Raw genomic sequence first — 26,093 nt, forward strand, 5'->3', positions numbered from 1 at the left:
TGGGCTTGTGGTCATAAAGTAGCCGGTTCACACGGTGAACACATTAAAATGACTGTCCACAAACACAACAAGTGTTAATTTGAGCTACAGAGAGGGGGGGGGGGGGGGTGAATTGTTTTATGGGGTTTGTTTAAGATATATAGCGCATATGAAATAATTCATTTTTATGATAAGGTGACGCACCATTACTTAGAACAGGCTGATAGAGTCAGGATCATTCCCATGGACAAACAGATTATTCATCAGTGTTGGGTTGTTGGTCTGTTTCACTATGACCCTTCCACGTGTTTACTGAACTACTACAGGCACGCACGCAGTCATGAACAGCATAGTAGTCTGAAAGGTACAGTATAAGAAATGGTTCTAAGCGAGACCTGAGCAAAGCAGGTAGTGATCATAAATGCTTTACTGTGTTTTCCTTAGTGGTGTGCAACTGTTAATATTAAAATACCAGATAAATAAGCATGCATGATTTGGTAGGCTCATAACATTCAAGAAACTATTGGTGAGTGTTTAGCTGGGTCCATAAATTTGTCAGGGCTCCCTCACCTTGTGTGTGCATCGAGGGTCTACAGTATGCTGGTTTTAATCCCTAATATGATTAAATGTAAAAATAAAAAGTAGAGCATCTCTTTATTGGGCAGACCTCTCCCCATATTTACAACCATTGAATCAATATGTTTGACCATGACAGTTTACAATCTAAGGTAATACCAAGTAATTTAGTCTCCTCAACTTGCTCAACAGTCACGCCATTCATTACCAGATTCTAGAATTAGGGGAATGATTTGTACCAAATACAATGCTCTTACTTTTAGAGATGTTCAGATCCAGTTTATTACTGGCCACCCATTCTAAAACTGACACGTATAGGGTTGATTCATCAGCATATATACAGTGTAGACAGACAGACCTTGTTTAATGCCAGTGGCAGGTCATTGGTAAAAACAGAAAAGAGTAGAGGGCTAAGTGTACCGTACAATCACACTTTACACGTTTAACATTAGAGAAGCTTCCAATAAAGTAAATTATTAGATATTAGATAGATAGCTCTGAATCCATGATATGGCAGAGGTTGAAAATCCATAACACACATGTATTTTTAACAACAGGTTATGGTCAATAATATCAAAGGCTGCACTCACAATCTTCTTATTATCAATTTCTTTCAACCAATCATCAGTCATTTGTGTCAGTGCAGTACATGTTGAGAGCCCTTCTCTATAAGCATGCTGGAAGTCTGTTGTTAATTTGTTTACAGAGAAATAGCATTGTATCTGGTCAAACACCATTTTTTTCCCTAAAGTTTGCTAAGAGTTGGGAGCAAGCTGATTGGTCAGCTGTTAGAACCAGTAAAGGGTGCTTTGCCATTATTGCGTAGCGGAACAACTTTGGCTTCCCTCCAGGTCTGAGGACAAACAGATTAAAGATATGACAAATAGGAGTGGTAATATAGTCTGCTACCATCCTCAGTAGCTTTCCATCTACGTTGTCAATACTAGGTGGTTTCTCATTACCGATGGACAACAATAATTTCCCCACGTCACCCACACTAACTTCACAAAATGTCACAACTCTTAGTACAAAACTCCAAACAGATCATCAAAAAGGCTTTTTTGTATTATTAGTATTTTTTTAACATTTATTTTACATTTTTACAATTGACCAAGTACAACACACAAAATCACACAGTAGCTTTTTCACCAAACATAATGAGTGTTTCATCTAGAAATACCTTTCAAATAAAGTAATTGCCTTTCACAATGCAACACTCACAATACTTTTCATATGATTCACTCCTCATTTGTTCAAAAATACATTTGACCATCACTTAATCCAAGCATGGGCCCCATCAAAGAGGTGATAAAGGTGGGAGTGGGCCCCCTCAAAGAGGTGGACATCGGAGAGAGGGAGGCAGACAGCAAGGAACTGTTGTGTCTCATGAAGTCCGGGCCATAATCATGACAGTGTGGTAAACAGAGGCCTTACCATTGCAGAGGATGCCAGATTAGTTCAAATAATGACAATCTGAAAAGATTGTGGTGTCAATTCGATCATGAGAGACATTTCGCCAAAATAATGTTATGTATGGGGTAAGTCTGCAGGATGTGCACTGTGCTTTACCATTACATTTACAGTACATCACATATTGTAATGCATGTAAATCTATTGACTGTACACTCTGTTATACCCTCAGAATTGACAGAAGACCCCATGGTGGTGGCCATGGCTGTGTGCTGACTGACCAGTAGGAGTGGACAGTGGTGGAAATGGTGAGGGTCAGGAATGACATACGGCTGTCCGAAATTAAGCAGGCCATTGAGGAGAATGATGACACCTTTGCCAATGTGGCATCCATCAGCCTACCAACAATCACTCGCTTTTTGAAGAGGCACCAGGTATCTATGCAACACATTTACCTGGTGCCTTTTGAGACAAACAATGACCGGGTGAAACAACTGCGGGCTGAGTATGTTCAGGTACAGCACTATATACTGTATTACTGTTACTATTTTATGCACATGCTACTTCACAATATCATATTGGAACTGTACTGTAAAAATAACTAACCAAATTATATTTTTAGAGGGTGATGGTGCTTGATGCTGCAGTGAACCATCACAAGTATGTCTTTGTTGATGAAGCAGGCTTCAAACTGGCCAAAACTTGGAGCCGTGGGCAGAACCTCATCTGCCAACAGGTGACCGTCCAAGTGCCTGGTCAACGCGGGGGAAACATCTCCATGTGCACAGCTATCTCTGAAGATGGTGTGGTAGGACCAATGCCATTACTTGGATCCTAAAACGCTGCACACATTGTGTTTCTCGATTAAATTGAGCAGGCCTGTCAAGGTGAAGGGGTCACCAATATCATTGTGTGGGAAAGTTTCAGGTTCCACCATGCAGAGGTGGGTCAGGCATGGTTTTGGGCCCATCCCTGATTTGTGACCATATACCTGCACCCATAGTCTCCTTTCCTCAACCCTATTGAGTGTCACCCTCCCTCTGGCCATGGATAAGGCATGCGATGACATCAACGCAGACCAGTGTCAAGCTTGGATTCGCCATGCCAAATGGTATTTCCCGCGTGCATGAACAATGAGGACATTCACTGTGATGTGAATGAGAATTTATGGCCAAATGCTCGAGACAGGCTTGATGCAAATGAATGCGTGCTTATGCGTTATGTTTAATTTTCATTAATGTCATTTGTTTCAATTAATGTATTATATTTGATTACAGACAGTACACATATGTTGCAATTATATCTGAAAAATACAGTTTCTATTTGTATGAATGATTGTAGATGATGTCTTCATTGATCACACCTTTGATTATAAATTGGATAGATATTATGGAAATGATAGATTTTCTGTCAATTTTGTTGGCTAATGTAAGTGTATAGCCTAATGTGAAAATTGTGTAATCTACTGTCATTTACAATACTGCTTCAGCACTTTTAAGGGCGATTTAAAACACGTATCTTGCATTGTTTGCTATTGGATTAACTGGTAGTTAAAACAACTCAATTTAAAATATATAATTATGTTGTCTTTTGGTGATTAAACCAATGTTCTCATTATATTTCACAATAAACCTATTTTAAATAAATTGTTGTGTTGTGAGAGATGTTTACAATCCAAATGAATCCAAATTAATGAAAGACTGGGTGCGTTAAAAGCAGTGGTGGAAAAAGTACACAATTGTCATACTTGAGTAAAAGTAAAGATCCATTAAGAGAAAATGACTCAAGTAGAAGTGAAAGTCACCAAGAAAAATATTACTTGAGTAAAAGTCTAAAAGTATTTGATTTGAAACATACTAAAGTATCAAAAGTAAAAGTATCCATTTAAAATTGATAATAATAAGATCACAACGTTTTTAATAAAAACATTTTTTTTTTACGGATAGCCAGGGGCACACTACAACATGCAGTCCTGCAGATCAGAGGCAGTAGGGGTGACCAGGGATGTTTTCTTGATAAGTGAGTGAGTGCTACTAAGCATTGAAAAGTACTTTTGGGTGTCAGGGAAAATGTATGGAAAGTGTACATTATTGTGTAAGAAGTTTATTTAGGAATGTAGTGAAGTAAAAATAGCCAAAAATATAAATAGTAAAGTAAAGTACAGATACCTAAAAAAAAACTACTTAAGTAGTACTTTAAAGTATTTTTCTTTAGTACTTTACACCACTGGTTAAAAGTGTGACCAGTTTGGAGTTTTGTACTAAGTGTGATTTAAAAATGTTTGTAGTAGGTGCATGCTTATCAATAACTGGAAGAAACAATTTCATAAATGCATCAAGTGCAGCTTCTGGATGCTTCTCATTATACACATCAGAACAACACGTATGGTGTGTTGTTAGAATGAGGGGTTTAGGAGTGTTGTGCAATGGCATTATGCTTTCTACTAGATATGTCTGGAAATCATCCTGCTACTGCAGCTGTACAATGTTTCCACTATAGATGAGAACATCTTGTTTGTGCAGCCATGTTGACTCAGGTGTCTAATAAGGATGAATGGCATCAACTAAAAATGGTTGTCTAGCAATGACCAACAACCATTTGACAGAGCTTGAAGATTCTTGAAAATAATAATGGATAAATGTTGCACAATCCAGGAGACTCACAGCGGTAATCACTGCCAAAGGTGATTCTAACATGTATTGACTCTAATCAAGAAATGCTGGTGTTTTATGTTTCAATCATTTTTTCATTTATTTTTTACAAACGTTAGAATTTTTCTTACACTTTGACATTACAGAGTATTTTCTGTAGATCATTGACAATTACATCCATTTTAATTCTGCTTTGTAACACAACAAAATGTGGAAACAGTGGTTTGAATACTTTCTGAAGACACTGTACAGTACATCGAGTCTGACTAAACTGCATTATCCTGGTAAATTGTAGTATTACCCTATGCATTGGCCTAGGGTCAACTGAAAAGCACAGCAGTGGGATACATTTATCTTTGTATTTGCTTACTGCTATTTACATTAGATATGCCAAATAGAATAATTGTTGAAATAATATTTGTTAGATTGTTAAATTGTTGCAGGTATGTTTGATCATTAATTTGAGAATACTGGGCCTAGCTGCTGCATATGATAGGCCAATGTGTGCTATACCTGTGTTGTATACGACATGATATGAGAGTAGGCTACTAACGTTTGTGTCTAGTTGATGTGATCGCAATAAGATCCGGCAAGTTTCTCAAAGGAGCCATGAGCGTAATAGCGGGCAACGGTGATGGAGCTTTCTTTGACCAATATATCAAGTCTTTGGCTTTGCATAAAAAAACGCTGTTCTTCTTTTGGACGCTAGATGGGGCATAAACGCATTATTTGACATAGTTAGCCCACGCTAACGGCAGTCTGTTTGCCCCAGCACAGGACGAGGGAATGGGCTAGGCTGAATCAAGCACTCCTGCGTGAAGACAACTTGTGTAAGTTGCAAGCCGCCAAATACCAATGTAGAGTTTATTTGAGATTGACGTATTGGTAGCTAGCTAGTTACCAAGCTATAGTAAAGGCTTCGACGTGAACTGGCTAGCATTTGAAGTGCGTTTTGAACGTGCCATGCGTTGTTGGCTAATGTTATGCTTACCAGCTAACGTTATCTAGATGTCAGAGCTCATTCTGAGCCAGGTTAATAATAACTAACTACTGAGAACGTCATGCCGCTGTACTATTTGCTTAACAAGTTAACGTTAGCTAGCTATATCCCGACTAACTTGGCTGGTTGTAGTTAACGCGTTCGCTAGCTAGAACTGATAGCTACTAACTACATGTGAAGTGTTGTTTTTAGCTGTCAAGTTAGCGCTAGCCTTCTAACGTTAGCTATTTCATAACGTAATTAAAAGCCACAATCTGCAATTCGTTATAACGTTTGTTCAGCCAAACTAACGTTACTGCAGCCCAGTCATTTGTATTTAGTATGGGCCTCCTAGTTAACGTTAGCTAGTTACTTTACACAGTTGCTATATTTTAAGTTATGATGGGGTTAATTAGCTATCTACCTTACTAGCCAAGACGGTTGTACTAAATTAGCTCTCTTGATGACGTTTACACTTGTTATATATAAAAAACATTAATTAAAGTCATTCAGGTCCAAAGTTTGCCTCACGTGCTCGACCAGATTCATTCACTACTTTGCACTACTAGCCTATAGGGCATTGGGTGCCAATTGGGATGTACTCTCCCTCTGTTTTACAGTCAGAAAAATACCTCGGTTACAAACGTTATATTCCATAGGGTCTACTGCCAACTATGAAATGTGCCTCTTTACTCAAATCTGTTTGATCTCGTTACTCGACAGCTGCATCTCCAGTTCATAGTGAGCAGCGATTTGGTCAGGAAGTGTAGTAAACCATGGTCATAATACCAGGGTCAAAAATAGTGGTGAATACACAACCTGTCACTGTTGTGTTATGGTGTGGTTTTGTGCAACCTCTCGAGGTTTTTCACAAGTTCTGTCATTCGTTCGGGTATGCTTCTGGTTGCTGCTAGGTCAGACTATTATTGTGGTTAATCAGTGTTGAATAGACACTCTACACTGGGTTTATCTCAAGCTTTGCTAGGGGCGCTTTCAGATATCCTATTACACTTGTTTTGTTGCCTTGCATGACAGCAGAATTGTATAGAGAACTTTAGCTGTTTTCGCTATAAAATAACAAAGGCAATATTTTTGTTAACACTAACCAACCTGTTAGGCATGTGATGTAACCTACTAATGATTCATACAGTATTTTCTTGCATCAAATACTGCCTATATGATGGACCACATCATCCAATTTACAGGACAATCTTTTAGGACCAAGAGAGAAGAGGGTTCTGTGCCACTCTTGCCTCGAGTGTGTTTTAGTGCGTTGTTCAAGCCCAGGCCTTTTGTGAGATATTACAAGGTCCCTCGCCTGCAAACAGAATTTACCTGTAAATTGAATTAACACAGTGGAGTGAGCAAGCCACAGATATTACAAAAGCTAATTGCCAAAACACCACACATGCACCTCTGTCTTGTCACATTAGCGCTCAGCAATTCATATTCATATGCGTTATCGCAATGCATTGCTGTTGTAGTGTATTTTGAGACCATCCAGCTATAGTTTTAACAATGTTTGGTGGGTGGACTGCGGCGATTGACTTGGTCGTGATTAGAGGTCGACCGATTAATCGGAATGGCCGATTAATTAGGGCCGATTTCAAGTTTTCATAACAATCGTAAATCAGTGTTTTTGGACACCTTTATTTATCCTTTATTTAACTAGGCAAGTCCGTTAACACATTCTTATTTTCAATGACGGCCTAGGAACGGTGGGTTAACTGCCATGTCCAGGGGCAGAATGACAGATTTTTACCTTGTCAGCTCGGGGATTCAATGTTGCAACCTTACAGTTAACTAGTCCAACGCTCTAACCACCTGATTACATTGCACTCCACGAGGAGACTGCCTGTTACGTGAATGCAGTAAGAAGCCAAGGTAAGTTGCTAGCTAGCATTAAACTCATCTTATAAAAAACATTCAATCAATCATAATCACTAGTTAACTACACATGGTTGATGATATTACTAGTTTATCTAGCGTGTCCTGCGTTGCATATAATTGATGCGGTGCGTATTCGCGAAAAAGGACTGTCTTGCTCCAATGTGTACCTAATCATAAACATCAATGCCTTTCTTAAAATCAATACACAGAAGTATATATTTTTAAACCTGCATATTTTGCTAAAAGAAATCCAGGTTAGCAGGCAATATTAACCATGTGAAATTGTGTCACTTCTCTTGCATTCATTGCACGCAGAGTCAGTCGTTATGCAACAGTTTGGGCCGCCTAATTTGCCAGAATTTTATGTAATTATGGCATAACATTGAAGGTTGTGCAATGTAACAGGAATATTTAGACTTATGGATGCCACCCGTTAGATAAAATACGGAACGGTTCCGTATTTCACTGAAAGGATAAACGTCTTGTTTTCGAGATGATAGTTTCCGGATTCTACCATATTAATGACCTAAGGCTCGTATTTCTGTGTTATTATGTTATAATTAAGTCTGATTTGATAGAGCAGTCTGACTGAGCGATGGTAGGCACCAGCAGGCTCGTAAGCATTCATTCAAACATCAATTTAGTGCGTTTTGCCTGCAGCTCGTCGCTGTGCTTCAAGCATTGAGCTGTTTATGACTTCAAGCCTATCAACTCCCGAGATTAGGCTGGCGTAACCGATGTGAAATGGCTAGCTAATTAGCGGGGTGCAAGCTAATAGCGTTTCAAACGTCACTCGCTCTGAGACTTGGATTGGTTGTTCCCCATGGTCTGCAAGGGCCGCGGCTTTTGTGGAGTGATGGGTAACGCTGCTTCGAGGGTGGCTGTTGTCGATTTGTTCCTGGTTCGATGCCAGGTAGGGGCGAGGAGAGGGACGGAAGCTATACTGTTAACACTGGCAATACTAAATTGCCTAGAAGAACATCCAATAGTCAAAGGTATATGAAATACAAATGGTATAGAGAGAAAGTCCTATAAATACTATATTAACTACAACCTAAAACCTCTTACCTTGGAATATTGAAGTCTCCTGTTAAAAGGAACCACCAGCTTTCATATGTTCTCATGTTCTTAAACGTCTTAAACCAAATTGAAAATGTTTCATTATTCATTTGAGGCTAAATAGATTTTTGTTTATGTATTATATTAAGTTAAAATAAGTGTTCATTCAGTATTGTTGTTTTTGTCATTATTACAAATGCCTCTCCCTTGGCATCCCTGTGACCTTCCTACCTTTTCTTCTGCCTCTGCATAGCTTGCTATTTGGAATTTTAGTCTGGGTGTCTGTAAAGCACTTTGTGACAACTGCAAATGTAAAAAGGGCTTTATAAAATATATTTGATCTGCAGCAGGAGCCGAGCCCATGGCTCATTTAATTTGTGACTGACTTCGCTATGATCTGAAAGAAGCATACCAGAAATTAATGCAGTTAGGTGGAAACTTATGGTGAAGGGGAGAGGCAATTATATATATATATTTTGAGTTTGGATATTACTCACAATGAATGACACAGTAGGTAGCCATTGTTCCACAAGCCCTCACCCCAACATCACTTTTTTACTGTTTCCATAATTCTCCTGTCTCTCACGTCCCCCATGATCTTTTTTACTTTCTCCCTCCCTTCCTTCCCCTCTACTTTGGTGCTATTTTATTGCCCGGCCACTTGGTTACCAATGGTGGACAAAGCGTTCTCTCACATACGAAGAATGAGTGTGGATGCTGATGTTCGAGTTAGGACTAAGCCCAGAGTCTATGGTTCGGGTTCACTCCCCCCTCTGACCTTCTTGTTTGACCTTTCTAACATGGTGGCTCTGCAGTCTATAGCTTGCCCTCTTCCATCTCAGTTTTTGAGTGCTCTATTCCCTCACACATCGAAAACCCCAGTTTTTCTGCACAAAACAGAGGCTGTTGCTTGTCATTTGTATTTATGGATCCACATTAGCTGCTGCCAAGACAGCAGCTACTCTTTCTGGAGTCCGGCAAAATTAAGGCAGTTATATAATTTTTAAACATTCATAACAGATTTCACAACACACTGTGTGTGTGCCCTCAGGCCCCTACTCCTCTATTACATATCTACAATACAAAATCCATGTGCACGTGATTGTATAGTGCGTATGTTATCATGTGTGTATGCATGTCTCTGTGCCTATGTTGGTGTTGCTTCACAGTCCCCGCTGTTCCATAAGGTGTATTTTTGTTTTTTAAAATCTGATTCTACTGCTTGCATCAGTTACCTGATGTGGAATACAGTTTGATGTAGTCATGGCTCTGTAGTACTGTGCGCCTCCCATTGTCTGTGCTGGACTTGTGGACTGTGAGGAGACTTCTGGTGTCATGTCTTGTGGGTTATGCATGGGTGTCTGAGCTGTGTGCTAGTTGTTTAAACAGACAGCTCGGTGCTTTCAACATGTCAATACTTCTCACAAATACAAGTAGTGATGAAGTCAATCTCTCCTCTACTTTGAGCCAGGCGAGATTGACATGTTGATGTTTGCTCTCTGTGTACATCCAAGGGCCAGTCGTGCTGCCTTGTTCTGAGCCATTTGCAATTTTCCTAATTTCTTCTTGTATCACATTTTTTACATTTTTTAAACTTTTATTTAACTAGGCAAGTCAGTTAAGAACAAATTCTTATTTTCAGTGATGGCCTAGGGTTAACTGCCTTGTTCTGGGGCAGAAAGTCAGATTTTTACCTTGTCAGATTTTTACCTTGTCAGATTCGATCTTGCAACCTTTCGGTTACTAGTCGGTTACCTGCCGCTCCACCCACTATTCTTAGGTAGCGGAATGATTTTTGCTTCCCTCCAGGCCTGAGGGCACACAGTTTCTAGTAGGCTTAAATTGAACATGTGGCAAATAGGAGTGACGATATCGTCTGCTATTATCCGCAGTAATTTTCCTTCCAAGTTGTCAAAACCCAGTAGCTTGTCATTGTTGATAGACAACAAAAAGATCCTCTTCCACACTCACGTTATGGAAGTCAAAATTACAGTTCTTGTCTTTCATAATTTGTTCAAATATACTTGGATCTGTAGTGTCATTGTTTGTTGCTGGCATGTCATGCCTAAGTGTGCTAATCTTGCCAATGAAAAATTATTATTAAGTAGTTGGCAATATAAGTCGGTTTTGTGATGAATGAGTCATCTGATTCAATGAATAATGTTGTTGAATTTTCCTTTTTTCCCAACATTTTATTGAAGGTCCTCTAAAGCTTTTTTCTATCATTCTTTGTCATTTATCTTTGTTTCATAGTGTGGTTTCTTATTTTTATTTAATTTAGTCACATGATTTTTTAAATTTTCAGTACGTTTGCCAATCGTTTGTGCAGCCAGACTTATTTGGCATACGGCATTCATAACCCACATAGGCCGTCATTGTAAATAAGAATTTGTTCTTAACTGATTACCCATTACCAGTAAGACATCATCAAAACCGATTTCTTTTACTTACTTGCGGTTCTGTTTCGTTGTTCATTTGTTCAGTCTTTTCATTCTCAACCAGGATTTCTATGGAATGCCGTTTTTTTAACTTGCTAATTACACACTGATTACACACTCGTATTTCATGTCACAACGATTCATTGATACGTATGCTTTGATGCTGGTAAAGTTCTGACACACCTATAGTGCTGGTCATTTAAAAAAAAAAGCTAGCTAGCTCATGGATGCAAACAATGTTCTTCCCCAAAAACATAGCGAAACAACAATCTGTTTCAGTAGCTATAGTTAGCTAGCTAACTATATAGCTAGGTGTCATCATCTAAAATAACCCCAATTTATAAGACAGTTCTTATGTGAAGCTAGCCGCAATAAGGATTAGCCCCAATAGTAGACTTTATGGTTAGCCTTCAAAATAAAAGTATGGCATAATTCTAGTATTTGTATTCATTTGCATCACTGTCAAAGACACTTTTATTTTGAAGGCAAACCACAAATTCCACTTTGTGCCCAATCCTTATTGTGGCTAGTTTAAAAAAATATAGGCTTGACCGCAACGTGTTAACTAGACAGATGAAGCTATCTGACTGCTTGCAACATTAGCTTTGGGCAACAAGATTAAGTAGCTGGCTATTTATTTATGTACTGAAGTTCAGTTTCATTAGGCGAACGACAAGTGGCAACCTAGCTAATACTTATTCACAAGGATTCCTAAAACATTGCTAAGAATAATGAAAATGACTGCAGTTGGTGCTAGCTAGGTACCAAGCTGATGCTAGCTACCCCAGAAGTTGCGGTCGATCAAATGATGCTTAATTACCAACGCGATATTGTAAACACATCGTTCATGGCCGGTGTTTGCTTGTTTGCAGACTTTTTTGTACAGCTTTGACAGTGCTACTGTAACTTTTTTGACACGCAAAGACCCAAACGGCATTCCATAGTATGTATGTTGTGAAGCTAATAGCAGTGACAACATTACTGTGTAACTCCGGTAGGGCAACTTCTGAAAAACAGTGCACTTGGTAGTGTGTAACCAGTCGGCGAAAGCCAACATCACCCACGATGGTTGATTGTCAAGGGTCCATTATCTTGGCTTTAATGTATTTTGCCTTGAACATCAGACTCTTAGGCCTCTCTTCACTGTCACTTTACAACCTTGTTGAGGATGGCTCGTTATCAGGCTCAAAAAGCTTCAAATTTGCCCGGATGGCCACCGATTTTTCAACCCTTGTATTGGTCAACCTGTTGCGTTGATGTATGTGTTCCCAAACAAGGACCAGTTGCTCTCTGAGGCGGCTGATGTTGGTGGGATTTAGAGGATGATGGAGGCAACGGGAAAGAGCCTCAGATCCACAAAGTCCCTTCCACCAGGTGGCTGATGAGACATGTTGGCACGACTGCCATATTGCATCTCCATCCCAAAGCCCTTGCTTGGAAGTATATGATTTGCTTGACCTTCACTTGAACTCTGTATCCAGCAAATTAGTGGATTAAGCATGTCTGGTTGGAGGGGTGTATGCTGGGTGAAGAACATTCAGGAATCTCTTCCAATACACATTGCCTGTGAGCATCAGAGGTGAACCAGTTGCATACACAGCTCGAGCAAGACTTTCATCAGCATTTCTGACTACGTTCCTCCATTGAGTCAAAATAAACTTGAGCTGTTGCTATCGATAACCATGCTATCGATGACCATGAGCTGTTTCTATCGATAAGGTGTCTGATTCATCATTTTCACCTAGAATATAAATAGAGGGACTTTTGTCAGATGTTTCTTGTTGTGAGCGCTGAGGGAACTTTATGCACTTGGCCAGATGATTCTGCATCTTTGTTGCATTCTTCACATATGATTTGGCACAGTATTTGCAAATGTACACAGCTTTTCCTTCTACGTTAGCTGCAGTGAAATGTCTCCACACATCAGGTAGTGCCCGTGGCGTTTTCCTGTAAAGATTAGAAAAGTTAGATTAAACAACTACTTTGTAAGATAAATGTTTTAAAATTAAATATATGGAAACGGGTGAATTAACACTCAGTAAGTAGGTTCAAGCAAGCTAAAAGGCTTTCGACTCTGTCAATCACAACATTCTTATTGGCAGACTCAACAGCCTTGGTTTCTCAAATGATTGCCTCGCTTGTTTCACAAACTACTTCTCCGATAGAGGACAGTATGTCAAATCGGAGGGCCTGTTTCCAGACCTCTGGCAGTCTCTATGGGGGTGCCACAAGGTTCAGCTCTCGGGCCGACTCTCTTCTCTGTAGACTTCAATGATGTCGCTCTCGCTGCTGGTGATTCTTTGATCCACCTCCTCGCAGACGACACCATTCTGTATACATCTGGCCCTTCGTTGGACGTTGTTAACTAACCTCCAGATGAGATTCAATGCCATACAACTCTTCTCCCAGGGCCTCCAACTGCTCTTAAATGCAAGTAAAACTAAATGCATGCTCTTCAACCGACCACTGCCCGCACCTGCCTTTCCGTCCAGCATCACTACTCTGGACGGTTCTGACTTAGAATATGTGGACAACTACAAATACCTAGGTGTCTGGCTAGACTGTAAACTCTCCTTCCATACTTACAGTAAGCATCTCCAATCTAAAATTAAATCTACAATCAGCTTCTTATTTCGCAACAAAGCATCCTTCACTCATGCTGCCAAACATACCCTCGTAAAACGGACCATCCTACCGATCCTTGACTACGGCGATGTCATTTACAAAATAGCCTCAAATTCTACTCCACAAATTGGATGCAGTCTATCACAGTGCCATACGTTTTGTCACCAAAGCCCCATATACTTCCCACCACTGCGACCTGTATGCTCTCTTTGGCTGGCCCTCGCTTCATACTCGTCGCCTAACCCACTAGCTCCAGGTCATCTACAAGTCTCTTCTAGGTAAAGCCCCGCCTTATCTCAGATCACTGGTCACCATAGCAGCACCCACCCGTAGCACGCGCTCCAGCAGGTATATTTCACTGGTCACCCCCAAAGCCAATTCTTCCTTTGGCTGCCTCTCCTTCCAGTTCTCTGCTGCCAATGACTGGAACGAACTGCAAAAATCTCTGAAGCTGGAGACTCTTACCTGCCTCACTAGCTTTAAGCACCAGCTGTGAGAGCATATCACTGCACCTGTACATAGCTCATCTGTAAATAGCCCATCCAATCTGGGGTGGCAGATTGTGGTTAGAGCGCTGGACTAGTAACCAGAAGGTTCCAAGTTCAAACCCCCTAGCTGACAAGGTACATATCTAACCCACTGTTCCTTGGCCGTCATTGAAAATAAGAATAACTGACTTGACTAGTCAAATAAAGGTTAAAAAATTAAAATAATAATCTACGTCATCCCCATACTGTTATTTATTTATCTGTCTTGCTTGCTACTTTGCATCCCAGTATCTCAACTTGCACATTCATTCTCTGCACATCCTATCATTCCTGTGTTTAATTGCTATATTGTAATTACTTTTCCACCATGGCCTATTTATTGCCCTACCTCATTTGCACATGCTGTATATAGATTCTCCTACTGTATTATTGATTGTATGTTTGTTTATTCTATGTGTAACTCTGTATGTGTCGAACTGCTTTGCTTTATCTTGGCCAGGTCGCAGTTGCAAATGAGAACTTGTTGTCAACTAGCCTACCTGGTTAAATAGAAGGTGAAATAAAACATTTATAAAAAAAAAAACACATGGTAGCATTAACGAATTAGCAGAAATTGTTAACCTCTCTAGGGGGTGTGGGACAAATTCAAAAACAGAAATACTCATTATAAAAATTCATAAAACATACAAGTGTTATACATCAGTTTTAAAGATTAACTTCTTGTTAATCCAACCACGGTGTCAGATTTCAAAAAGGCTTTACGGGCGAAAGCATACCATGCGATTATCTGAGAAGTGTCCAGCAGACAAATCATTACAAACAGTGGGAAGTAGTAGAGGAGTTACACAATTCAGAAATGGCGATAAAATTAATCACTTTGATCTTCATATGGTTGCTCTCACAAGACTCCCATTTACTCAATAAATGTTAGTTTTGTTCGATAAAGTCCCTCTTTATATCCCAAAACTTCCGTTTTGTTCACGCGTCTTGTTCAGTAATCCACAGGCTTAAAGGAAGTCACAACAGGCAGACGAAAAAGACAAAAAATACGAAAAGTATCAGTAAAGTTCGTAGAAACATGTCAAACGATGTTTATAGTCAATCCTCAGGTTGTTTTTAGTCATAATAATCAATAATATTTCAACTGGACAAAAGGTTTGTCAATATAAAAGGAAAACAAGAAAGGCGCACTCGGTCGTGCACATGATAAACCTCTGGGACACTGCAGTGTCCACTCATTCAGAGTGGTCTTACTCGCTCATTTTTCAGAATACAAGCCTGAAACAATTTCTATAGACTGTTGACATCTAGTGGAAGCCATATGAAGTGCAATTTGAGTCCTAAGTCAATGGAATCTGTATAGGCAGTCAATGGGAAAACTACAAACATAAAACAAATCCCAATTTCACCTGCCATTTCAGTTCTGTTATACTCAGACATTATTTTAACAGTTTTCGAAACTTTGGAGTCATATAGAATATATTTACCCCACCCAGTATTGTAATCAAAACTTACCAGAAAGCATGTAGTCCTTGGCTCAGACAGTGTACTAATGTGGGCTCAATAGCATCTCATTAGTGTGCAAGATCTTGAGAATCAACTGTACATGTGTTGGACGAGTGCACTGCACATGTGATTGAAGAATGCACTGTGCATGCAGTGTTCCAATTCCATTGAATTGGAGATAGTTTAACCAAAATATGCCATAAGACTCTTTTGATGAATTTAAGCTAAATTCCCTAAATTCCCGCACTTCCCATGGAAAATTTCCTGAAAAATTCTGGAAATTTACTGGAAAGTTTCCAACGCTAGTTGTTTGTAACTACCCTGGTAGGTTGACTGAACCTGAACCAGGTTGCAGGCACTGGTTACAGTATGAATGTTTTTCTTGAGTGGGCAGCTTGATGAAAGCAGCTTCCCACAAGAATGGGCTTTAGGTGAGGCAGATGAGCCTGTAGCCATATTACTTCAACAGTATTTAATTAACATGAGATCCTCTCTAATCTTTACAGGCATGTGGCTCTGAATGCAACACCACCACTGGCATTTGTATTTTCTGTAAGTGTTCCACTGTATAATCAAAGGTATTGTCTGAGTTTCAGAGATGGTCAAAATATGAATTGTATTTCCACCAACCCTCTGATGCCTGACACAGTCAGTGTCAATTGGAGTTATAGGCCTACGTGTTGCAGCACTATTGAAATCTCCCCAAGAGGATATTACTGGAAGTGTGTGTGTGTGTGTGTGTGTGTGTGTGTGTGTGTGTCACTGTTGACCAAGAAACATCTCAGGCTAGTCTGAACCTCACCTTCATACACTCTTTAAAGCCAATGTTTAGGATCAGCCCCGACAGGGTGTTTGTCAAGCGTGTGTGTGTCTATGGAACGACTCCAGTGGATGCGGAGGCTAGCCCTGACGTCACCCCTTTACACAATGCACAACAAGCAGGCCTTTTGTCCCCCTTATCCTCCCACATACTGCTCATAATGTCCCAAACTCTTTCTCTGAATCAGAGGGAGGGAGAGAAAGAGGGTCCTTTATCGTGGACACCAAAAGGTCTGTTTCATGCCAATTCCTTCAATCAGAAATGATGACAGTAGGGATGTTAATCGGTTAGCCAGCGGAAATACGTTTGACTTGTCATGCATATCGGTCTGTAGGTTAGTTTGCGAACCTCCCGTTCTTCATTCGGATGCATAGGCTATCGCCTGCCTACCTTTGACTATCAGCGCACCTCCCACCACTTTGCAATGTGAGCTTGAGGCAGTATAATTGTTTGAAACCTGAACATTTTACTTTACTTATAAGGTAAGTCTTACCTTGCTCCAATGTAGCCTTGCAAAAATCCATCCATAGAAATGTAGAGGCAATTATAATTATTTTTATAAAGAATTGCTCATGCCGTTAACCAGCATTTTTCTCCTGTTTTATTGGTTTTCATATCAATTTTCTTTTGTTGTTCAGAAGCCAAAAGCACAGTCCTAGTCATGTTTCTTTCTAAGTTTCTAATGGAAATGTTCATCTGTCACGTGGAACTACTCACATTAGATGTGCAGTTTAGAAATGTGATTTCCGCAAATTGCATTTGGGCAAGTGTTTGAAAATGTTTTATATTAGGTGCTTCATTACAGGAGTTTCATGTTCAATAATAGGCAATAGCCTTTTCACTGTTTCCATTAAGCTCTTAATAAGAGCTTAATGGCATCCTTGTATGCATGCATAGTTTCAGAGAGGATAAGGTGAAGGAAAAGGTTTCACTCTCTGTCCAAAATAAGTCCAATGCATTTTCTATGGCTTATTTTGGGCCTAAGCTTGTCGCCTGCCTTCCCACCTTGGTACGATTCCCGTTCGTTAGGGCGAAAACATAAGCATCCCTTCATTTTATACAGATCTCTGATAGTATTTTCTGTTGGTCACTTCATTTTACTGTTTGGAAAAAATGTAACCATTTTGTTGAGTAGTTAACGAGGGTCAGTTAGTCAGCAGCAAAATTGACAGAAATGTGCATCCCTAGATGACAGTTTAACCATGCTACAGCAATGTGTGCAGTATTATATCCACACAAGTTTTACGTTTACCTACATGTTGTAAGCTTTCACTAGTCTTGATTTGGAGAGTTGAAATCAAAATGTGTAATTTGAACCACCAGGAGATGTCAGTCAGTTGGTTGGCTGGCTGCTCAGGCTTTGAGTTAATAAATATTGCTCAACCCAGCTCCTCAGAGTATCTGGTTGTTGAGATGTTGACTGAGCTCCAGGTCTGTACTGGAAATGAAACTCTTCTCAGTCAAGTTACCGTCTATGAAATTATTTCTCAGCTAATTCTCAGCTTTGAGTTTGTAGAGGCAAAAGAAAGGCTTGGGTAGACGGCAAAGGCTTACCAGATGTGAAGGGAGGGAGGAGAAAAAAGGATAGGGGGTATGGTAGAGTAGGTGACAGAAGGAAACTGATTACATGGAAAGGGATAAATGAGATAGAGTTTAAGTTTGTCACACGATCCTAGTACCAGGTGGCTGAGAGGCTGCCAAGGCTTGCCAGAGAACACTGGACTGGACAACTCTTCATTACACCTTATCCACTCACTTCCCTCTCTTCCTTCCCTCCAGGCTCTCCTCCATCTAACCCCTTCTCCTCCTCTCTCCTGGCCCCTGGGTCAGGGAATGTGCCAGCCCCGGAGATGCCTTACGTGGATCGGCAGAACCGGATCTGTGGCTTCCTGGACATCGAGGAAAACGAGAGCAGTGGGAAGTTCCTGCGCCGCTACTTCATCCTGGACACCCAGCCGGGCAGCCTGGTGTGGTACATGGATAACCCTCAGGTAACATACAGTAGGACAGCTGGCGAGTATTAGCTGTTAGCATTATGGATGTTACTTTCAGGGATGGGCATTTTGAAATATTATATATTACAGGTAACTGCCAAAATAATAGGGTGTTGTGCCACCACAAGCCGCCAGAACAGCGTCAATGCAGTTTGGCATGGTTTCTAAAAGTGTCTGGAACTCTATTGGAGGGATGCAACACTATTCTTCCACATTGCATTCTATCGTTTGGTGTTTTGGTGGTGGTGGTGGAAGACGCTGTCTCAGGTGCCACTGAAGAATCTCCAACAAGTAGGGCCCTGTAAAAGTTTTTTTTTTTTTTTTTAAATCCCCCCAAAGTCCTTTTTATTTTTCCAGGTTTCTGTTCCCCCCCAGCTTTTTTCTTGCAAAATCACACTTTCTTTTAATAGAACATTCAATTGAGTTGTTTTTCTATGTTGACTACAATTCTTAACCACATCAGGAAACTACGTTTTAGGTTTTAGATTTTTTTTTTTTTTCATGTGCTCATTAATTCCAGTACGCACATAGCAAGAGGCTGTTGGTTAATGGTGTTTTTGTAGCGCACGTGATGGTAGAGTTGAGGCAAATAATCATGATTTTATTCTGCCAGGTAAGCATAGGCTACTTTGTAGTTAACATTGAACTGTTTTTGGGAAAGCCTTTCCATCTACCAGAAGATTTTTCATTAGCATCATCGCTAACGGCTACACAATGGTAGCTGTGCACACCGTACATACACAGAGGGGGACTCGTTGCCTCTTCAAAAAGTTGCAGGAAATCCAAGTCACTGATGCATTCTGTTCATGTCTTATTATAAACTTTATTGTTATTTGTTAAGTAAAATTACATATTATTCTCTGGATTCCGTGATTCCGTCCGTGTTTTCCGTTTCGCAGATTTTATATGGCCCCACATAAGTGTTCAATTGGGTTGAGATCTGGTGATCGACACACACCCTTTAAACCCTCCCCCACCCCTTATACTCCTTTTAAGAAGGAAGTGGTCCGATGAAGCAGATACTAAGCTACAGGACCAGCACAGACTGAAATATGTTCCTTGATTCATCTGATAACATTGAGGAGTTTAACACATCACTCATTGTCTTCTTTAAACCCCTAGAACGGTGGTCACCAAACTTTTTGTGAGTAAAGATAACTTTCACAGACTAAAAGCTTTTTTTTGCATTTACCAAATCAAAATACAGTGCCTTGCGAAAGTATTCGGCCCCCTTGAACTTTGCGACCTTTTGCCACATTTCAGGCTTCAAACATAAAGATATAAAACCATATTTTTCTGTGAAGAATCAACAACAAGTGGGACACAATCATGAAGTGGAACGACATTTATTGGATATTTCAAACTTTTTGAACAAATCAAAAACTGAAAAATTGGGCGTGCAAAATTATTCAGCCCCTTTACTTTCAGTGCAGCAAACTCTCTCCAGAAGTTCAGTGAGGATCTCTGAATGATCCAATGTTGACCTAAATGACTAATGATGATAAATACAATCCATCTGTGTGTAATCAAGTCTCCGTATAAATGCACCTGCACTGTGATAGTCTCAGAGGTCCGTTAAAAGCGCAGAGAGCATCATGAAGAACAAGGAACACGCCAGGCAGGTCCGAGATACTGTTGTGAAGAAGTTTAAAGCCGGATTTGGATACAAAAAGATTTCCCAAGCTTTAAACATCCCAAGGAGCACTGTGCAAGCGATAATATTGAAATGGAAGGAGTATCAGACCACTGCAAATCTACCAAGACCTGGCCGTCCCTCTAAACTTTCAGCTCATACAAGGAGAAGACTGATCAGAGATGCAGCCAAGAGGCCCATGATCACTCTGGATGAACTGCAGAGATCTACAGCTGAGGTGGGAGACTCTGTCCATAGGACAACAATCAGTCGTATATTGCACAAATCTGGCCTTTATGGAAGAGTGGCAAGAAGAAAGCCATTTCTTAAAGATATCCATAAAAAGTGTCGTTTAAAGTTTGCCACAAGCCACCTGGGAGACACACCAAACATGTGGAAGAAGGTGCTCTGGTCAGATGAAACCAAAATTGAACTTTTTGGCAACAATGCAAAACATTATGTTTGGCGTAAAAGCAACACAGCTGAACACACCATCCCCACTGTCAAACATGGTGGTGGCAGCATCATGGTTTGGGCCTGCTTTTCTTCAGCAGGGACAGGGAAGATGGTTAAAATTGATGGGAAGATGGATGGAGCCAAATACAGGACCATTCTGGAAAACCTGATGGAGTCTGCAAAAGACCTGAGACTGGGACGGAGATTTGTCTTCCAACAAGACAATGATCCAAAACATAAAGCAAAATCTACAATGGAATGGTTCAAAAATAAACATATCCAGGTGTTAGAATGGCCAAGTCAAAGTCCAGACCTGAATCCAATCGAGAATCTGTGGAAAGAACTGAAAACTGCTGTTCACAAATGTTCTCCATCCAACCTCACTGAGCTCGAGCTGTTTTGCAAGGAGGAATGGGAAAAAATGTCAGTCTCTCGATGTGCAAAACTGATAGAGACATACCCCAAGCGACTTACAGCTGTAATCGCAGCAAAAGGTGGCGCTACAAAGTATTAACTTAAGGGGGCTGAATAATTTTGCACGCCCAATTTTTCAGTTTTTGATTTGTTCAAAAAGTTTGAAATATCCAATAAATGTCGTTCCACTTCATGATTGTGTCCCACTTGTTGTTGATTCTTCACAAAAAAATACAGTTTTATATCTTTATGTTTGAAGCCTGAAATGTGGCAAAAGGTCGCAACGTTCAAGGGGGCCGAATACTTTCGCAAGGCACTGTAGTTCTGTAGGAATGTGGTTTGTGCAGTAGGCAGGCCTAATACATTATCACAGTTTATTGGCTATATGCCTTTTTGGCGTTAATACATGTCACATATCAGCTTGCAAACAATGTCAAAGTTAATAGCACCACATACAAGTTAATAAGGCCAAAGACAACTATGGTCTCTTATTTTCTTAAGGCAGCTCCAAAATGGAGGTGTTTCAGCCTTGCTCAGTGCTTTCTGTTGTGGTGGGGCAGTCAGCAGAAAATACACAGCGTAGGGGTTTTCTTATGTTCTCTAGTTGTGCCGGAAATGGCTCAGTGTTCTGTCACTCTTGGGGACACTCAGCGCAAAATCTACAGGGAGAGGTAGAAAGTTCAAGCCCCTTGGGTGCTGCCATAGATTTATATTAGAAGTGTCCATCCAAGAAGGCTCAAGGTCATTGGCCACAGATAAAATGACATCAAATCACGTTATATCTACCGTAGCTTTGATTGGATTGATCATGTCAACATCATACTTTCAAAAGCTTAGCTAGCAGGCTAGACAAGCAGGCATCATCATGAATCAAGTCGACAATCTACTGGCAAATATTTTTCAATCTTTGTCATATGAAGAGAAATTGAAGATATAACGCATCGGTGCTCATCGATACGAGTTGGAAATCGCAAATTCAAAAATGATTGGTTTGGAAGGAATCGGTGGCTAACTGCAAATGTTGCAAAGCAATCACTAGCCTGCTATACGGGGGAGAGGGTATGTGGAGGATAAACATGCAACACCATGGGCCAGAAAAGGTTGATACATTGACTGTATGGCCAATCAAGCATGACTTCTACCGCGCTCCAAACAAATGGAAACTTAGAACTGGGAAATCTCAGATTTCAGTGAGTTCAAGACAACAGAGCTCTGGGGGGGAAAAGACTAGCTCTGACTGGGGAAATACGTTTTGAATGGTCATCCTACTTGGAATTCCAAGTGGGGAACTCGGGCCTCTTTCTAGAGCTGAAGATCATTGACATCATGATTCGACCTCGTTTTTTTTCTGAGTTCCCAGTTGTCTTGAAAGAACCATAAATCCAGAGAACGCCAGACTTTGACAAAGTTTGATGACAAAATTTGACAACAAGGACTGCCGCGCCACCTTGTTCAAGTGAGCACCGCACAACAAGGTGAGTCCAAAAATGTCTTGTATGCTGCTGCATAAATTATGTAATATGCCAGCGAGATATGTATACTGTAGCAAAGACAGTAATACTAAGTGTATGCTGTGTATTAAGCTGTTAATAGCCCATGTGCCTCAACCCAATAATTTGGTCCCTTTCCCCCTCATAACTTAGCCTACTGTTTTGACTTGGTGGCGCACATGTAGCCTGTTTTAGAAAAACTTCATAATGGAATATTGTAAGAACTTCAATTATACGCCCCCTTTATTTATCCTATGGTACTGACTTTGTGTACAGGAGAATACTGTAAGAACGGCTCATGTTCTGAATTCTGATCAGCTATGTTTTTTTTTTAAAGGCAGTAAATGAGGCTGAATTAACTGTTTCGCTGCCAGACAAGGTTCCGCTGATAGCCAGGTGTAGCAGTGGTAAGGATTCACGCCATGGTGCTGAAAAGACAAGCAGCCATACTGCTTGTTCTGTGCGTGATTTCCTGCAAGATAGGAATGTCAGTGTTCTGCCATGGCCAGAGAAGAGCCTGGATCTTAATCCCATTGAACATGTTTGGGGCCTGTTGGATAGGAGGGTGAGGGCTAGGGCCACCCCCCCCCCCCAGAAATGTCCGGGAACTTGCAGGTGCCTTGGTGGAAGAGTGGGGTAACATCTCACAGCAAGAACTGGAAAATCTGGTGTAGTCCACGAGGAGGGGATGCACTGCAGTACTTAATGCAGCTGGTGGCCACACCAGATACTGACTGACTTTTGATTTTGACCCCCCCCCCTTTGTTCAGGGACACACTATTCCATTTTTGTTAGTCACATGTCTGTGGAACTTGTTCAGTTTATGTCTGTTGTTGAATCTTGTCATGTTCATACAAATATTTACACATGTTAAGTTTGCTGAAAATAAACGCAGTTGACAGTGCGAGGACGTTACTTTTTACTTTTTTTGCTCAGTTTACTATAGTAGTAAAGGCCAAATTCAATATTTGATCAAAAATGTAACAACAATTTTTTAAATACCTAAATTGATCCTTAAATTCATAATCAAATATCCAAATTATGCATGGTGTAACCTTAAAACAATTCCAAATGTCAGCTTAGACTTTTAAGACTTAATGAGTGCATCAACAACGTTGTCCCCACAGTGACCATAAAATACGTACAGTGCCTTCAGAAAGCATTCACACCCCTTGCCTTTTCCACATTTTGTTGTTACAAAGTGGGATTGAAATGGATTGAATTGTATTTTTTTTTTGTCAACGATCTACACAAAATACTCTGTCAAAGTCTAAGAACAATTCTAACATCTGCTGTTTCCTGAAGTCCACGATCATCTCCTTTGTTTTGTTGATGTTGAGTGAGAGGTTATTTTCCTGACAACATACTCCGAGAGCCCTCACCACCTCCCTGTAGGCTGTCTAGTCATTGTTGGTAATCAAGCCTACTACTGTTGTCTTCTGCAAACTTGATGATTAAGTTGGAGGCGTGCATGGCCACGCAATCATGAGTGAACAGGGAGTACAGGAGGGGGCTAAGCACGCACCCTTTTGGGGCCCCAGTGTTGAGGATCAGCGGGGTGGAGATGTTGTTTCCTATTTTCACCACCTGGAGGTGGCCTGTCAAGAAGTCCATGACCCAATTACACAGGGTGGGGTTGAGACCCAGGGCCTCAAGCTTAATAATGAAAAAGCATTCTTACATAGGTATTTCTCATGTCCAGATGGGATTGTGCAGTGTGATGGCGATTGCATCGTCTGTGGACCTATTGGGGTGGTTAGCCAATTGAAGAGGGTCTAGGGTGACAGGTAAGGTGGAGGTGATGTGATCCTTGACTAGTCTCTCAAAGCACTTCATGATGACAGAAGTGAGTTCTATGGGGCGATTAGTTCAGTTATCTTTGCATTCTTGGGTACAGGAACAATGGTGGCCATCTTGAAGCATGTGGGGACATTGAATATGTCCGTAAACACACCAGCCAGCTGGTCTGCGCATTTTCTGAGGACTCGGCTTGGGATGCCGTCTAGGCTGGCAGCTTGTGGGGGTTTTACTCGCGTCGGCCACGGAGAAGGACAGCTCTCAGTCCTTGGTAGCGGGCTGCGTCTGTGGCACTATATTATCTTCGTAGCGGGCAAAGAAGGTGTTTAGTTTGTCTGGAAGCAAGGTCAGGGTTCTGTGCAGGCCAGTTCATCTCGACAAACCTTTTCTGTGTGGACCTCACAGGGTGTTGTCATGCTGAAACAGGAAAGGGCCTTCCCCAAACTATTGCCACAATGTTGGAAGCATGGACTCGTCTAGAATGTAATTTTATGCTGTAGCGTCAAGATTTCCCTTCACTGGAACTAAGGGGCCTAGCCCGAACCATGAAAAACAGCCCCAGACCATTATTCCTCCTCCACTGAACTTTACAACTGGCACTATGAATTCGGGCAGGTAGCGGTCTCCTGGCATCCGCCAAAACCAGATACTTCAGATTGTGAAGCGTAATGCATCACTCCAGGGAATGCGTTTCCACTGCTCCAGAGTCCAATGGCGGCGAGCTTTACACCACTCCAGCCGACGCTTGGCATTGCACGTGGTGATCTTAGGCTTGTGCTCAGCCATGGAAATCCTTTTCATGAAGCACCTGACAAACAGTTATTGTGCTGATGTTGCTTCCAGAGGCAGTTTGGAACTCGGTAGCAAGTGTTGCATCCGAGGACATTAATTTTACGCGCTTTAGCACTTGGTGGTCCTGTTTTGTGAGCTTGTGTAGCCTACCTTTTTGCAGCTGCGCCGTTGTTGCTCCTAGACTTTCCACTTCACAATACAGCACTTACAGTTGACAGGTGCAGCTCTAGCAGGGCAAAAAAATGGACAAACTGACTAGTTGGTGTCATCCTATGATGGTGCCGTGTTGAATGTCACTGAGCCCTTGTTTGTTGATGGGGATTGAAAGGCTGTGTAGTCACTTTTTATACACAAATAGCCAAATCCACTAATTTGAAGGGGTGTCCACATACTTTTGAATATATTGTGTAGCTTCCTCAATTACCTCATGCCCCAGCACATTGACTCAGTACTGTTACTCCCTGTATATAGCCATGATATTTTTACGCATAATTGTTATGCGAAATGGCCCCGCTTAATGTCAAAATTGTTGTTTTTGTTCAAATGTTTTGCGCTTGTAATGCATCGTAATGCATCTTTGAAAAATAACTATGAGATACCTAATGAATTAAACACGGCTTTGGTGACACCCCCCTGTGTATTTGGAACTTTTGGAAATGAAGCTCTTCCTCCCTGTGCCAGCCCTACAATCTTTACAGACTTAGCGAGTGTGCTAAAACGTACGTTATTCATGCCTTTTGCGGAGAGTGAATAATTCCTCCATGTTCATTTAATAGAGAGAAAATCTAAGTTCGATCAGAATCTTAATAACCGAATGTAGCTTAAATCCACTTTTGTTCTCATTTTTTGTTGAAGTTCCCTCGTAACCCAGTGTCTCTTTATTTAGAATACCCCAAATGCATAATATGAGAGCATAAGGTATATAAGGTCATGGTTTGCATCAGGGTTTATAACAATTTACAGTATTCAATGCTGTATAATAGTTCCTCACCTAACTATTTCCCAAATAGAACCTGCCCATTGGTGCGGACTGTGTTGGCTCACTCAAACTCACATACATCTCCAAGGTAAGAGATTTGCTCATGAATTTGCACAT

General features: G+C 40.8%; 1 protein-coding gene across 16 annotated transcripts in view; it reads left to right on the plus strand.

Annotated features, from left to right (window-relative positions):
• Window positions 1-5,367: 5,367 nt before the first annotated feature.
• LOC139381885 (pleckstrin homology domain-containing family A member 1-like) overlaps window positions 5,368-26,093 on the plus strand; it is a 36,816-nt gene continuing 16,090 nt past the window's right edge. For 5 of the 16 annotated variants that reach the window (XM_071125722.1, XM_071125725.1, XM_071125732.1 and 2 more), the window contains exons 1-3: window positions 5,379-5,446; window positions 18,201-18,412; window positions 26,008-26,064. In XM_071125722.1, coding sequence (XP_070981823.1) covers window positions 18,272-18,412; window positions 26,008-26,064 — 198 coding nt within the window. In that variant the 5' untranslated portion in view covers window positions 5,379-5,446; window positions 18,201-18,271. Of the gene's footprint in view, window positions 5,447-16,107; window positions 16,154-16,581; window positions 16,652-16,674; window positions 16,904-18,200; window positions 18,413-26,007; window positions 26,065-26,093 lie in introns of those variants that run through there. The other 11 variants (XM_071125723.1, XM_071125731.1, XM_071125733.1 and 8 more) reach the window with 7 other exon arrangements.

The sequence above is a fragment of the Oncorhynchus clarkii genome, chromosome 23 (genome assembly GCF_045791955.1).
Source record: "Oncorhynchus clarkii lewisi isolate Uvic-CL-2024 chromosome 23, UVic_Ocla_1.0, whole genome shotgun sequence".
Taxonomy (NCBI): Eukaryota; Metazoa; Chordata; class Actinopteri; order Salmoniformes; family Salmonidae; genus Oncorhynchus; species Oncorhynchus clarkii.